This window comes from Lactuca sativa, chromosome 7, assembly GCF_002870075.4.
Source record: "Lactuca sativa cultivar Salinas chromosome 7, Lsat_Salinas_v11, whole genome shotgun sequence".
In the NCBI taxonomy this organism is placed as follows: domain Eukaryota; kingdom Viridiplantae; phylum Streptophyta; class Magnoliopsida; order Asterales; family Asteraceae; genus Lactuca; species Lactuca sativa.
In genome coordinates this window covers 23,780,218-23,792,659 of record NC_056629.2, presented here as the reverse complement: position 1 = coordinate 23,792,659, position 12,442 = coordinate 23,780,218, and the positions used below count along the sequence as shown (strand labels likewise).

General features: G+C 32.8%; 1 protein-coding gene across 1 annotated transcript; it reads left to right on the top strand.

Moving 5' to 3' along the window:
• The first annotated feature begins 3,798 nt into the window (after nucleotides 1-3,798).
• On the top strand, nucleotides 3,799-7,615 carry LOC111907192 (cysteine-rich receptor-like protein kinase 10). Its single transcript, XM_023902990.3, has 7 exons — nucleotides 3,799-4,641; nucleotides 5,773-6,009; nucleotides 6,104-6,225; nucleotides 6,363-6,573; nucleotides 6,664-6,901; nucleotides 6,996-7,146; nucleotides 7,287-7,615. The coding sequence occupies exons 1-7, from the start codon at nucleotides 3,837-3,839 to the stop codon at nucleotides 7,587-7,589; spliced, it is 2,067 nt and encodes a 688-aa protein (XP_023758758.2). The 5' UTR covers nucleotides 3,799-3,836; the 3' UTR covers nucleotides 7,590-7,615.
• Nucleotides 7,616-12,442: the final 4,827 nt, after the last annotated feature.

Below are 12,442 nucleotides of genomic sequence, written 5' to 3'. Positions count from 1 at the left end.
ACTAAAATTTGTTTACGAAAAAGCATAAATTACCGATAAAAATTGCGATTTGACCATTTTTTCCTGATTTACCGGTTTCATTACTTAAGTGTTTCGCTAAAGTCTCATTGTTTTACTATAATTTATGTACAAGTCCTAAATTAAAATTTAGTGATGATTTGACAATTTTCTCCATATAACATATATTTTATCGGTTTTATTACTGATTTGGACACCTAAATATTAAATTAGCTGATAAAATTTTAGGATAAAATTTAGTGATGATTTAGTCAAATCGCTAATTTTACCGGTAGTTATTAAATTAGGATAAAATTTTAGGATTTTTTCGAACCTTACCCAAAATAATAATACACTCTTATTTAGTAAAAAGAGTAATTAGAAAAATATTTGGAAAATCGCGAGGGTACACTTAAGTTAATTAGTCGCATATACTATATTTTTTTGTTTTATATACCTAGTATTGAGATTAAAAAACGAACTTCCTTATGAAAGAGAAATAAGAACCAAAGAAAATAGACCAAAAAAATTACAATAAAAATTAGAGTAAATTGCAAATTTTAATTTCCTGCTTTCCATCTTCTTCCCATTTTGGCAAAAACTAACAATACCTACCTTGGTATTTTAATCCAGCAATCATATTTGGCAAGAAGCCGTTGAGGCAGATGCCACAAAATTTGAAGTCTATTCTGTGAAGTTTCTAATGATCGTTACATATATTTTTCATGGATTTCATTCAATTTTTTTCTCAGGTTCAAGAATTGAACTTGTTGCTGCTACTAAGTTAGGATCTTAATCATTCATAGTATTAACGACATAAATGCTTATTTTTAGTAGTAAGTAATCGTCTAAGTAACTGATATTTTATTGGTTTAAGGCTTTAAGAAATCGATTATTACATGAATCAGAAAGTAAATTTCCATTGTTGGTGATGCAAAACACATAAATGATTTGATAGAAGTTTTTATGGACAAATAGAAGAAAGACAATAAAAAAATTGTCTTTTCCAAATCTTTGTTTTCCTTAACTTTCACATATTTTTTTGTTTTTGTTTTATTTTATTTTAATGATAGAATTGTCTTTTCCTTATTTTCTGAATTTCCATTATCTTATTTAGGAGGTTATTCAGTAAAATTTATTGTTGATTTGCGTTTTCCAACTTTGGTTCGTACCTGTCAAATTTAACATCTCTTTTATATAGGGTCCAATGTAAGCCTTGAAAGGAATCCTAAATCTCAGTAATAAAAAAACATTAAGTTTCTCTTTGTTTTTTTTGCTTTCGTTCAGTTAGAGAATAAAGTTGTAAACACTCATGAGGTGATCATTAACACTTTGTTGAAATTCTTCTGAGAAGGTTTAGTTTGAGTTGGCTGATTTCTATTCATAAGATTCCTGATATACTAATTTTTGATGAATCTAGTAAACATATCTTAGAAAATTAGCAATATCTTTTGCTCAAATGAAAATTGATTACTAATTACAACACTGAAACCTAAAAAAAAAAAATCAAAGATCTATCCATTGATGAAATCTGTAAAATCAAAGTACCTCCACTTAACCTAGACAAATATTCCCTTCCTTTCCTTTATATTCCGCTAGGAGTGCCCTAAGAAAATGAGTAAAATTTTCATAAGAGATGAAATGGGCTATAGAATGTACCATAGAGGAGTCTTGATTGGTGACAAGTGTTGCTTGGTTTAAGGATGATGGCAAGTTGACAATGTAGTCGTTAAGATAAGCCGGTGACGACCTATTTCTTCTTTCTCTAGTGGGTGTCAGATTCTCAACATTAATTTCTACTAACTCTTCTACATGCGTGTGTATATTGTTGGAATCCAGATGCATGCTATTTGAATTCACACTCCTACTATCAATGTCATCTTGCATGGTGAAATTATCCTCATGTATATTTTGACACACATCAATTTCTTCATGGCCCATTGATTCACTTTGGTTATCTTCTTCATTTGCGACAATTTCTTCATCAGTAGAGTTTTCATGGTTCCATGTGGGTGCCTATAAAATCTCGTCGTCTTCATTTTTAGTTTTCAGTTTTTCTTTATCATGCAGAAATATATTTTCAACAAATTTTACATCTCTTGATACCACCATTTTCTTGTTCTTTATATCAAGAATTTTGTATTCTTTCGTGCCATGTGGAGTGTAATGTGTCAATGAAAAACCTTTGTTACAAAGAATATAATGAAAAAAACAGCTCAAACGACGTTTGTATAAAAGAGTTATAAAAGGTTAAAATTAATTTTTTTTCGAAGATAATTACAAAAATCAAGGTTGTTTTTGACATTTTTGAAAATTTTGTTTATTTTGTGATTTTTTTAGAACGGTTAATATGGTCATTTTCTCTTATTACAATATGGGTAAAAAGAAAAAGGTAAAAGATATATTAAAAAAAAACAAAATTGCAAGTTTGGTTCCTACCGTATGTCAAAAATTAAATGTTTGGTCTAAAAAGTTTTAGAGTTGCACCAGTGATTCAAAATAAGAATTTTGTTGTAATTTTGGTCACAGAAAGAATTTAAATGAGTTAGAATGACTATTTTGCCATTATTCATTGCTTTTATTATTTATTTCATTTTTTTAAATGAAAAATAAAATAAAAATTCCTCCCCCTTGTCTGTATGTGTGTGTGTTTGATAAACACCCATGAGCATATTCATAGATTCAAGAAACACCAAAGAACATCTTCTGCCACCACCACCATCTGCTACCTCCACCTCCATCTCCACCTAAACTTTTTCTGCCACTTTATCTCTGCCAAAATCATACGAAATCAGGTAAACACACACAAGCACACATACGAAATCAGATGAACACATACACAATCGAAATCTGATGAACACATATACACGAAATCAAATTAGATGTACACACATGAAATTAGATGAACGCACATAAGCACGTACACAAAATCAGATGAGCATACACACACACTCGAAATCTAATGAATAAACACACGAAATCAGATGAACACACACCCTAACCAAACAAGAACCTCTTGATAAATAGATCTGAAGCATATTTGACAACAAAAAGAAGTTCGAACGGAAAAGAAGCATATCTATGTCACCCCTTTCTTAGATCAGAAGTAGATCTAGCAAAAATCGTAGGTCCCTTCACTATCGTTTCTTTTGAATCGATCGAGCTCTAATCGATCACAATCTTACCCTCATTTGTTGAATTCAAAATCATGTAAGTGTTAGTTGGATTTTCAAGGGTGATTGGTTTCTGGGTTCAAAACCAAAGCAAATGATCAACATTAGAGATGAATAAAATGAGTTATTGTTCTTTAAAATAGGAAAAAATAGGTGTTTTGTAGATTTGGAAAATCGACTAGAGAGGGGTATTTTTTTTTGTAAAGAAAATAAAAAAAAATTAAAAAGGCAAATTCATTGTTTTACATGTTTTCAAATAATTTTCACAGGTGCGACTCAAAAACTTTTTGGACCAACGTTCAAATTTTGTCATGCGAGTGTGCCAAAGTTGTAATTGTGTCATGAAGAAAAGTAAGATGGTCATGAAGTTGGAACCACGGATGCAACAAATGCAAAATGCAAACCACAAGGACAAACAAGTCAAAATGTAATACTAAGACCAAACCTGTGAATTTAGACAAACTATAGGACCAAATGTGCAATTTACTCTGTAACATATATTAATAACACTTATTATATTAAATTATATATTTGTATTGCGGGTTAAAAAAAAAAATTATATATTCAATAAAATCCAATTTTTTAGAACATGAGTACCACGTTCGTAAAGAATAAATACATAAGTCTTCAATTTGAAAAAGAAAACAAATAGAATTCCATTCTACAATGGAATCAAATTTCATAATTCAAAATTTTCTTCTACTTCTGTTGCTGCAGTTCCTTCATCTCGCCGCCGGCCAAATCAACGATTTCCCTATTTTCCGATGCAGAGACAACGGTAATTTTACGAATAACTCCACATACGAATCAAATCTCAAAACTGCCCTTGCTTCACTACCCTCCGCCGCTTCCACGCGCTACGGTTTCTACAATACCTCCGCCGGCGTAAGTCCAGATACCGTCAACGCCGTTGCTCTCTGCCGCGGCGATGTTACATCGGAAGCATGCAAGGATTGTATCAGCAGCACAGTTCTCCTGCTAAGACAGACCTGTACTAACAATATAGAAGCCCTCATTTGGAGCTTGAATTGTACTGTGCGCTATACAAATCGTAGTTATTCTTCAGTTGTCGAGGAGCGTCCTAACGCCGATGTCTCAAGTTCCGTAAACGCATCGGATATTGACGTTTTCGGCAAGACGTTGAGAGATTTAGTAGGAAGATTACGAGTAGAAGCTGCCGGAGGAAACTCCCTTCGGAAGTTCGCCACCGGAGATGTCGGTTTTGGGACAGATTCGTCGAAGATTTACGCTATGGTGCAGTGTTTGCCGGATTTATCTTCTTTTGACTGCAATTCGTGTTTGTCGATCGTATTCCGGGAGGCTCAAGGCTGCTGCGACGGCGACATTGACGTCGGTGTTTTTTATCCGAGTTGTTTCGTTAGGTATTCGAATGCGTCGTTTTATAATAATCCTCCGGCTATCACGCTGCCGTCTGTGCCGCCGTCTTCAACAAACTCGTCGGCAGTTCCAGGTACGCGTCGTATTTTTGGAGTTTAAAGAATTCCATTTTAAATCTTTCTGTATTATTGAATTGTATATATTTATATTTATAAATGTATAAATATAATTAAATAAATTTTTTAACTTAAACCAGAAACTGATTATTCAAATTCTAATTAAAAACTTAAATCATGGGTTCAAAATTTATATAGTGATTAGGGAGTAAGTTTCTTGCATAACAATCTATTAATTAATACGTTATAATTTCTATGTAATGTAACATTTGTCTGTAACTCTGTATTATTTGTTTTTGATACAGAAACTAATTACAATAATTAGGACAATGAATTAATGAACATTTTGTCAAGTTGTCTTACTAATATTCTATAATGATTACACAAATGGACTATTGAAGCAATGCATGTCCTGCTGTAAAGACCAAATAATCATGAAGTTGAAGATAACATATAAAAATAAATTATATCAAATCATGTCTAAAGTAAATCTTTCACCCGTATAAAAAAAGAATACAAATTATTCATAAATGAAAAGTTACACGATTTTTTTTCCTAAAGAAACGAGCGTGAACTATGAAGATGCCATAGCAAACTGCAACCTATAAAAACTGAATTAGTCACAAGTTGTAATTAGATATTAATTTATATCTGACCAAAAATACTAATTACGATTATATAATGGATAGTGATTACTTTGTAGTTTGTATGTTGTTGTATTAGGTGGAGTTGATACCTTTTTAGAAAATTAATTTATATATATAGCGAATAACACACATGTACATATGCGTTATAAAAATACTTATTTGGAATATTTGTTAATTAATAAAACAAACTTCACAAAGTCTTTCAAAAATATTCTTTAACGACTATATATAGATCAACATTGAAACACTGAGCATTAATTAAGATATAATAAAGAAAACAACTATAAATAAACGTACTTTAGCAACTATAAATAATATACTTTTACGACTATAGATAAACATTGAAACACTGAGGATTAAGATATGATGAAGAAAACAATTAATTAAGCCGCCCTAAATATTTGAGTAATAGTTATGATGTGGACGTATATATATTAATTATTTATAAACATTTTTTTTGTTCGTAATTAATAAGTAATGTTAAATTTTGCATGCATGCAGGAAAAAAACGAAAGTCGTCAAAGAGTATTTACATCATCGTTCCTGTTGCATGTGTTTTCGGTGGGATGCTCGTAATTATCGGGTTATATTTTTTTATAAAAAGAAGGAGATCAAAGAATAATATTAATGCTGCTGTTGATTCTGCTACAAAAAAAGAAAGTGGGACTACTGCATTTTCGTCTCTAGTTATGAGCGAAAATCACAACCACAGTTCCAATTTATCGCAAGTTGGGTCAGGTATATATATAAGCATAGTAATTGGTTATTATATTATATATATACTAATTGATGCTCAATAATTAATTGTTTTATTAATTAAATATAAATGTAGTTGAAATGGAAATGGGTACATTAGGATCTCTACAATTCGATCTGGCTACAATTGAAGCAGCCACGGATAATTTCTTTGATGGAAAAAAAATTGGTGAAGGCGGGTTTGGTCCGGTTTATAAGGTATATTATTATTATTATTATTATTATTATTATTATTATTATTAATATTATTATTTCCATATAATATTTGGATCTTAAAGATTAAATATTACACTTGATTGTTCATTTAATTAATAGAACCACATATTGCAATGCAGGGTGTTCTAGCCAATGGGATGGAGGTGGCAGTGAAGAGACTATCAAAATCATCCGGACAAGGTTCACAAGAATTCATAAACGAAGTCATTTTAATGGCAAAGCTTCAACATCGAAATCTCGTGAGACTTTTAGGGTTTTGCCTTGATGCGGATGAAAAATTACTCATCTATGAATACGTATCCAACAAAAGCCTCGACTATTTTCTCTTTAGTAAGCCAAAACACCAAATTCCATTTATTTTTAATTTTTTTTTTTTGTAAGAATTTGTTTTTGTGTGTCTAATGTATTTTTTTAATACAGATCCAAACAGACATGGGCAATTAGATTGGCCAAAACGCTACAAAATAATATTAGGGGTTACAAGAGGAATGCTCTATTTACATGAAGATTCACGTCTAAAAGTCATTCATCGTGATCTCAAGGTTAGCAATATTTTGCTAGACATGGATATGAACCCCAAGATTTCCGATTTTGGTCTAGCGAGAATCGTGGGAGCGGATCAAATTGAAGCAAATACTAATCGAATTGTCGGAACATAGTAAGTTTTTTAAAACTCTTTTTTTGGTAATTTTAATGTCATCAAACATTTTAGGTAATTAAGATTAACGATAGTGAGTCGAATGTTTTTACAGCGGTTACATGTCCCCTGAGTATGCAGTGCACGGACATTTTTCAGCGAAATCGGATGTGTTTGCTTTTGGGGTTGTTGTTCTTGAGATCATCACAGGGAAGAGAAGTTCACGCTTTTATACCGAAGATAATCATGACGATCTTCCACATTTTGTAAGTTTTTCCTTCTATACACTTCTTTCTTGCCCTATTATATATATTAATCTCTTTCCAACAATCGTTGTACAAACTAATTGTAAATACATATTAATTATTATATTTAAAGTTTTAACATATGGTTATGTCCCTTGAAGGCTTGGAAAAGCTGGATAGAAGGAAGAGCAATGGAGCTTATGGATCCAACAATGGTTGAAACTTGTTCTAAAGATGAAGTTATGAGATGCATCAACATAGCGTTGCTATGTGTGCAAGAAGATGTGGATGCAAGGCCTTCAATGGCTTATGTTTTAAACATTCTCAACAATTATTCCATCGATCTTCCAACTCCCACAAGAACTGCACATTATCTTCCTAAAAGACACTCAGATTCTTCAACTAGCAAGTCGGTGTCTAAGTCAACGGATAAATCACAGATCACTGAAGTACATGGACGGTAACGACCGTTTTATATATATATATATATATATATATATATATATATATATATATATATATATATATATATATATATATATATATATATATATATATATATATATATATATATATATATATATATATATACATATATATATATATATATATATATATATATATATATATATATATATATATATATATATATATATATATATATATATATATATATATATATATATATATATATATTCATCCTTTATAAATACGTTCATGTTTATTTTGATTACAATATAATCGGGTATTATATCAAGTCATGTAACATCTTTTTGTTTTATAGAGGTTTTTTTTACGGTTGCAAATAATAGTTGTTTCTATAGTATATCTCGAGTGTTGCACTTCGTTTAGAGGTCCATAACATCGTCCCAACGTCAGCAACATGAAAAATTTAAAATATAAATATAAACCTCTATTCATTATCTATAAACCTTTTGCAAGTTTATAAATATGTCTCACATATTTATTTATTTATTTAACATACAAATTTTATATCAAACATAATACAACACCAAAATACTTCTATAATTTTGTTATATGTTTTAACAAAAGATCATTATTGATTGTTTTATAAAACCATAATGTTAATTAATATTTTTTTGAAAGAGCTAAATCACACAATTTTTAAACTACGAGACTTGAATCTTCAACCTTTTGAATGGATGCATCTTTCCAACACATATGATATGAGACATTCGTCTACATGGACCACTCCATGCCACGATGGTCCATGCCATCGTGGCATAAACTTCCTTACACTATGCAACCTACTTTTTAATGGGCGGATATATCATTTTGAAAAACTTGCTATAATGAATATTGTAACAAATCCAATTCTGTTTATTAGAGCAAAAGCTAATCCGCGTTCGAGAAACAAGAAACGAGTGTTTTTTTTGAACTACAATGAAATGAACAGACTTGACCCGCAACCATAAGATCAAAACAAGCCAAAACCTTAACTTTTACTCGAGCGTGTTCGGCAAAATTTAGCTGGTAGCAGGTAGTGGATAACTTGTAGTGTTTTGTTGAACGCTACATGAAGTAGCATTTGGATTTGGAGCGTTTTGTTTAAACTAAACGCTAGAAGCTTGTAGTGCCAAACAAGGTTTTTTGTTCAAAACGGAACGTTTTGTCAAACGATAGAAACTAAAAGTTCTCAAACGCTCCGCTCCAAACACGCCCCTTGTGTTTTTAAAAGGAAAAGAGAATACAAAAACACAAACTAGCAAGATTTAGAAAACTAAACAACACTAGGGAGCAGCAGGGCAAACCTACACTGGGTAGTGTGGGCAGCAGCCCCCACAACAAAAATAATAATTAAAATTTGTTTTTTTTTTCAAAAAATAATATAATTTTGTCCTTTAAAATGTTTTTATAGGAAGGTTAAGTTTGTTTTGACCCCTTGAAAATTTTGATCCGTTTTTTTTTGGTTGTTAAAACTTTTTTTTGCTTCTTTTTCGATAATCTTCTGGCCTGCCCCTGCCAAGAAGATCAACACAATTAACAAACAAAAGGCGAGAAACAATCATAAAAAAGAAACAACAAAACTAAGCAAAGAATGTCATGACCAATATAGGTACGACCTCTCAGCAAGGCGTCCACTTTAACTTTTCCAATCCTAACTCGCAACCATATCTTGGACACTATGTTATCCGAACTCACAACATTAATGATCATATTTGTACTATTGATTTCTATCATGTGCTCCACAAGGTTCCACCGTTCCTCGAAAACACTCTAAGGTGCATTTAGGTATCTTACATAAGACTCAAGATATTTCCCATTTCAAGGCAGAACTGGCTAGCGATGTCAAAAATTCTTGTGGGACCCCAAACCCATACTAGGTATATTTGTTAAAAAAAATCAGAGGCAGGAGCAACGTTAACCCACTATCTTAATTTCGGGAGTAGGGGCCCCGTTTACACACAAACACACACACACACACACACACACATATATATATATATATATATATATATATATATATATATATATATATATATATATATATATATATATATATGGGGGATATTTGTTAAAAAAAATCAGGGACAAGAGTAGGGACGAGAGCAACGTTAACCCACTATCTTAATTTCGGGAGTAAGGTGGGAAGTACCTTCCGGAAACCCCAATAAGGGCCCCGTTTATATATATATATATATATATATATATATATATATATATATATATATATATATATATATATATATATATATATATATATATATAGTAACGATTTTGAGCTTCTAAAATTTAAAAAAAGAAAATCGTGTTTGTAAGTTGTTAGTATAACATTTTTGTTTTTAACATGTAGAATTATGTTATAAGTAACTTTTTTTTACCCAAAAAATTGTAACGCCTATTTTCCACGAGGGATCATTGGAGGGTTTTGAAGGATTAAAGGTAATGTTTTCGGGAAAAACCTTGTGACACGATGTGGTGATTGGAGCACCACGACATGGCATGCCAAATGCATGAAACGCGTGCCTGGATGGCTGCTATAACGTGGAGCGGTTGCAGCCCAAACCCATGATTTTTAGGATTTTCTCCATATTTAAACACCTAATCTCAAGGATTAAGGCACCCTCTTTAGCCTCCAACCCTTCCAAACAAAACCCTAGCCTCCATGAAGATTTGAGAGCTTGTCTTTCGATTTGAAGCTTATTTCTTGGATTTTTGGTGGTACTTGAGAAAGAAGGAAGTCACAAGGAAGAAAGAGATCAAGAGGCAAGCTTGGATCCAACATCCTCTTCAAAAATCTGAGTTTTTGGAGGTATAAAGTTCATACATTGGCCATTATTTTTTCTCGTTTAAAGTATGAGCTCATTTTTGAGGATTTTGGTCCATTTGTTGGATGCTTTGGAGTTGAAGAATTTCAGAGCTTGTGGATGGTCTCTAATGGTCATTATTCTGAAAAATGAGAAAATGAGCCATGATTGGAGTCCCTTGTGTCCATGATCAAGTTTTGATCCCATTAATGTAACGCCCCATTCCTGGTACGCATCACTTTAATTAATATTCATTTTTGTAAAAGCTACTCGACGAGTTGGTAGCCCTAACTCGTCGAGTAGATGCCAAATGGGATGCAAGATTTAAATGGTCTACTCGGCGAGTCGAAGCCTGGACTCGACGAGTAGGTCTGTTAGGAGGAAACTCTATTTTCGGGGTTTTGCACCTATTTAAGCCGCTTAACTCCTTTTGGGCCTCCCTTACGAGCCTCCCTATCCTCCAAAAACTGCAATCCGTTGTGAGCTTCTCCTTGAGTGATTGTTGAGATTTTGAGTGTGTTTTTGTGATATAGAAGAGAGTTGGAAGAGCTTGGATCCATCAAGCTTGTGGAGAAGATCAAGATCCAGGATCTCATCCAGACTCTCGAGGACATGCTATGCGCATGCGTGTTAGATTTCAGTGGCAGTCAGGATATGTATCTTCCGTTAGCGGAATTTTCGTATAACAATAGTTACCAATGCCATCATAGACCGACCTCGTTTTGAGATTCTCTATAGGAGGAAGTGTAGGACCCTAATCTATTGGGACGAGGTTGGTCAGAGAGTCATGGGCAGTACGGAGGTGATACTCAAGACCACATAGAGGATCTAGCAGGTCCGGAACGGGCTCCAGACTGCTCAGAGTCGGCAGAAGAGCTACGCTGACAAGAGGCGTTCAGACTTAGAGTTCTAGGTAGGTGACATGGTCCTCCTGAAGGTGTCACCCTGGAAGGGTGTTATCAGGTTCCGGAAGCGGGGCAAGCTGGCCCCCAGGTTTATTGGTCCGTTTAGGGTGTTGGCCCGGGTGAGTCAAGTTGCTTACTGTTGGATTAATGTCTAAGTCCATAACTATATTTGGTATGTACTTGACCCGACCCGGCATGGTCCATTTGGGTTGCACTTCACTGACACAATTTATATGGATAGTCTTTTGAGAATAGTATATTTATGATTTATATTAATATATTGTAAGTTCTAATATATAATCATATTATTTAATTAGTATTGATCAAGAATTAATTAAGTGATCAAAAGGAAATAATTAAATATGGACTCTTATATATATATATATATATATATATATATATATATATATATATATGTGTGTGTGTGTGTGTGTGTGTGTGTGTAGTGGACCAAGTTCATTTAGGTTGGGATAAGTCTTCATGGATAATTCATGGAGCTTTAACCCATGGATCCTAGGAAATGAAAGGTCATGGGTATTAGGGTTTAACCCTAATCCTCCACACTATATAAAGGGTCTTATGGTTCATGAAATTGGGCTAGTGGCTAGTGTGGATACACTAAAGAGGGAAATAACCGATTTCATAAGTGTGAGCCAAGTATCCATATTCTCTAAAGGTTTTCTAAGGTGTTTTGGTGATTTGTGATTCCACTTGAGGCTTCCACACTATTGGGGCTAAGCTCTTAAAGTTCAAGACTTCAAGCTTCATTAAAAGGTATGTATTCTAACTTCTTATATTACCCAAGTATCAAGGATTGTATGCTAGATAGGGTAATACCTTGGAATATTCATATTTGCATGTATAATAGAGAAAACATAGATCCAAGGTATTTAGGGTTGCATATACACTTAGGAGTGTTAGAATGCTCAAAACCCAACAGTGGTATCAGAGACTAGGGCTGTTTTCGATTATACTTGATGCAAACTGATTTTTTGAAGCCAATAATCTGTCAGGACCTAAAACTCGATGAGTTTTGGAGGAAAACTCGACAAGTCCATGTATTAGAGCATGAACTTGACGAGTTCCATGAACTCGACGAGTTTGTCTCCCATAATGCATATCTTCATGCTTTTTGACTGGAAT

Bases quoted from the DNA above. Each gene is read 5' to 3' on its own strand.
- LOC111907192 (XM_023902990.3), top strand. From the start codon at position 3,837: ATGGAATCAAATTTCATAATTCAAAATTTTCTTCTACTTCTGTTGCTG. The intron at 6,902-6,995 runs GTAAGTTTTTTA...ATGTTTTTACAG, and splicing joins AATCGAATTGTCGGAACATA to CGGTTACATGTCCCCTGAGT. The intron at 7,147-7,286 runs GTAAGTTTTTCC...TGTCCCTTGAAG, and splicing joins ATGACGATCTTCCACATTTT to GCTTGGAAAAGCTGGATAGA.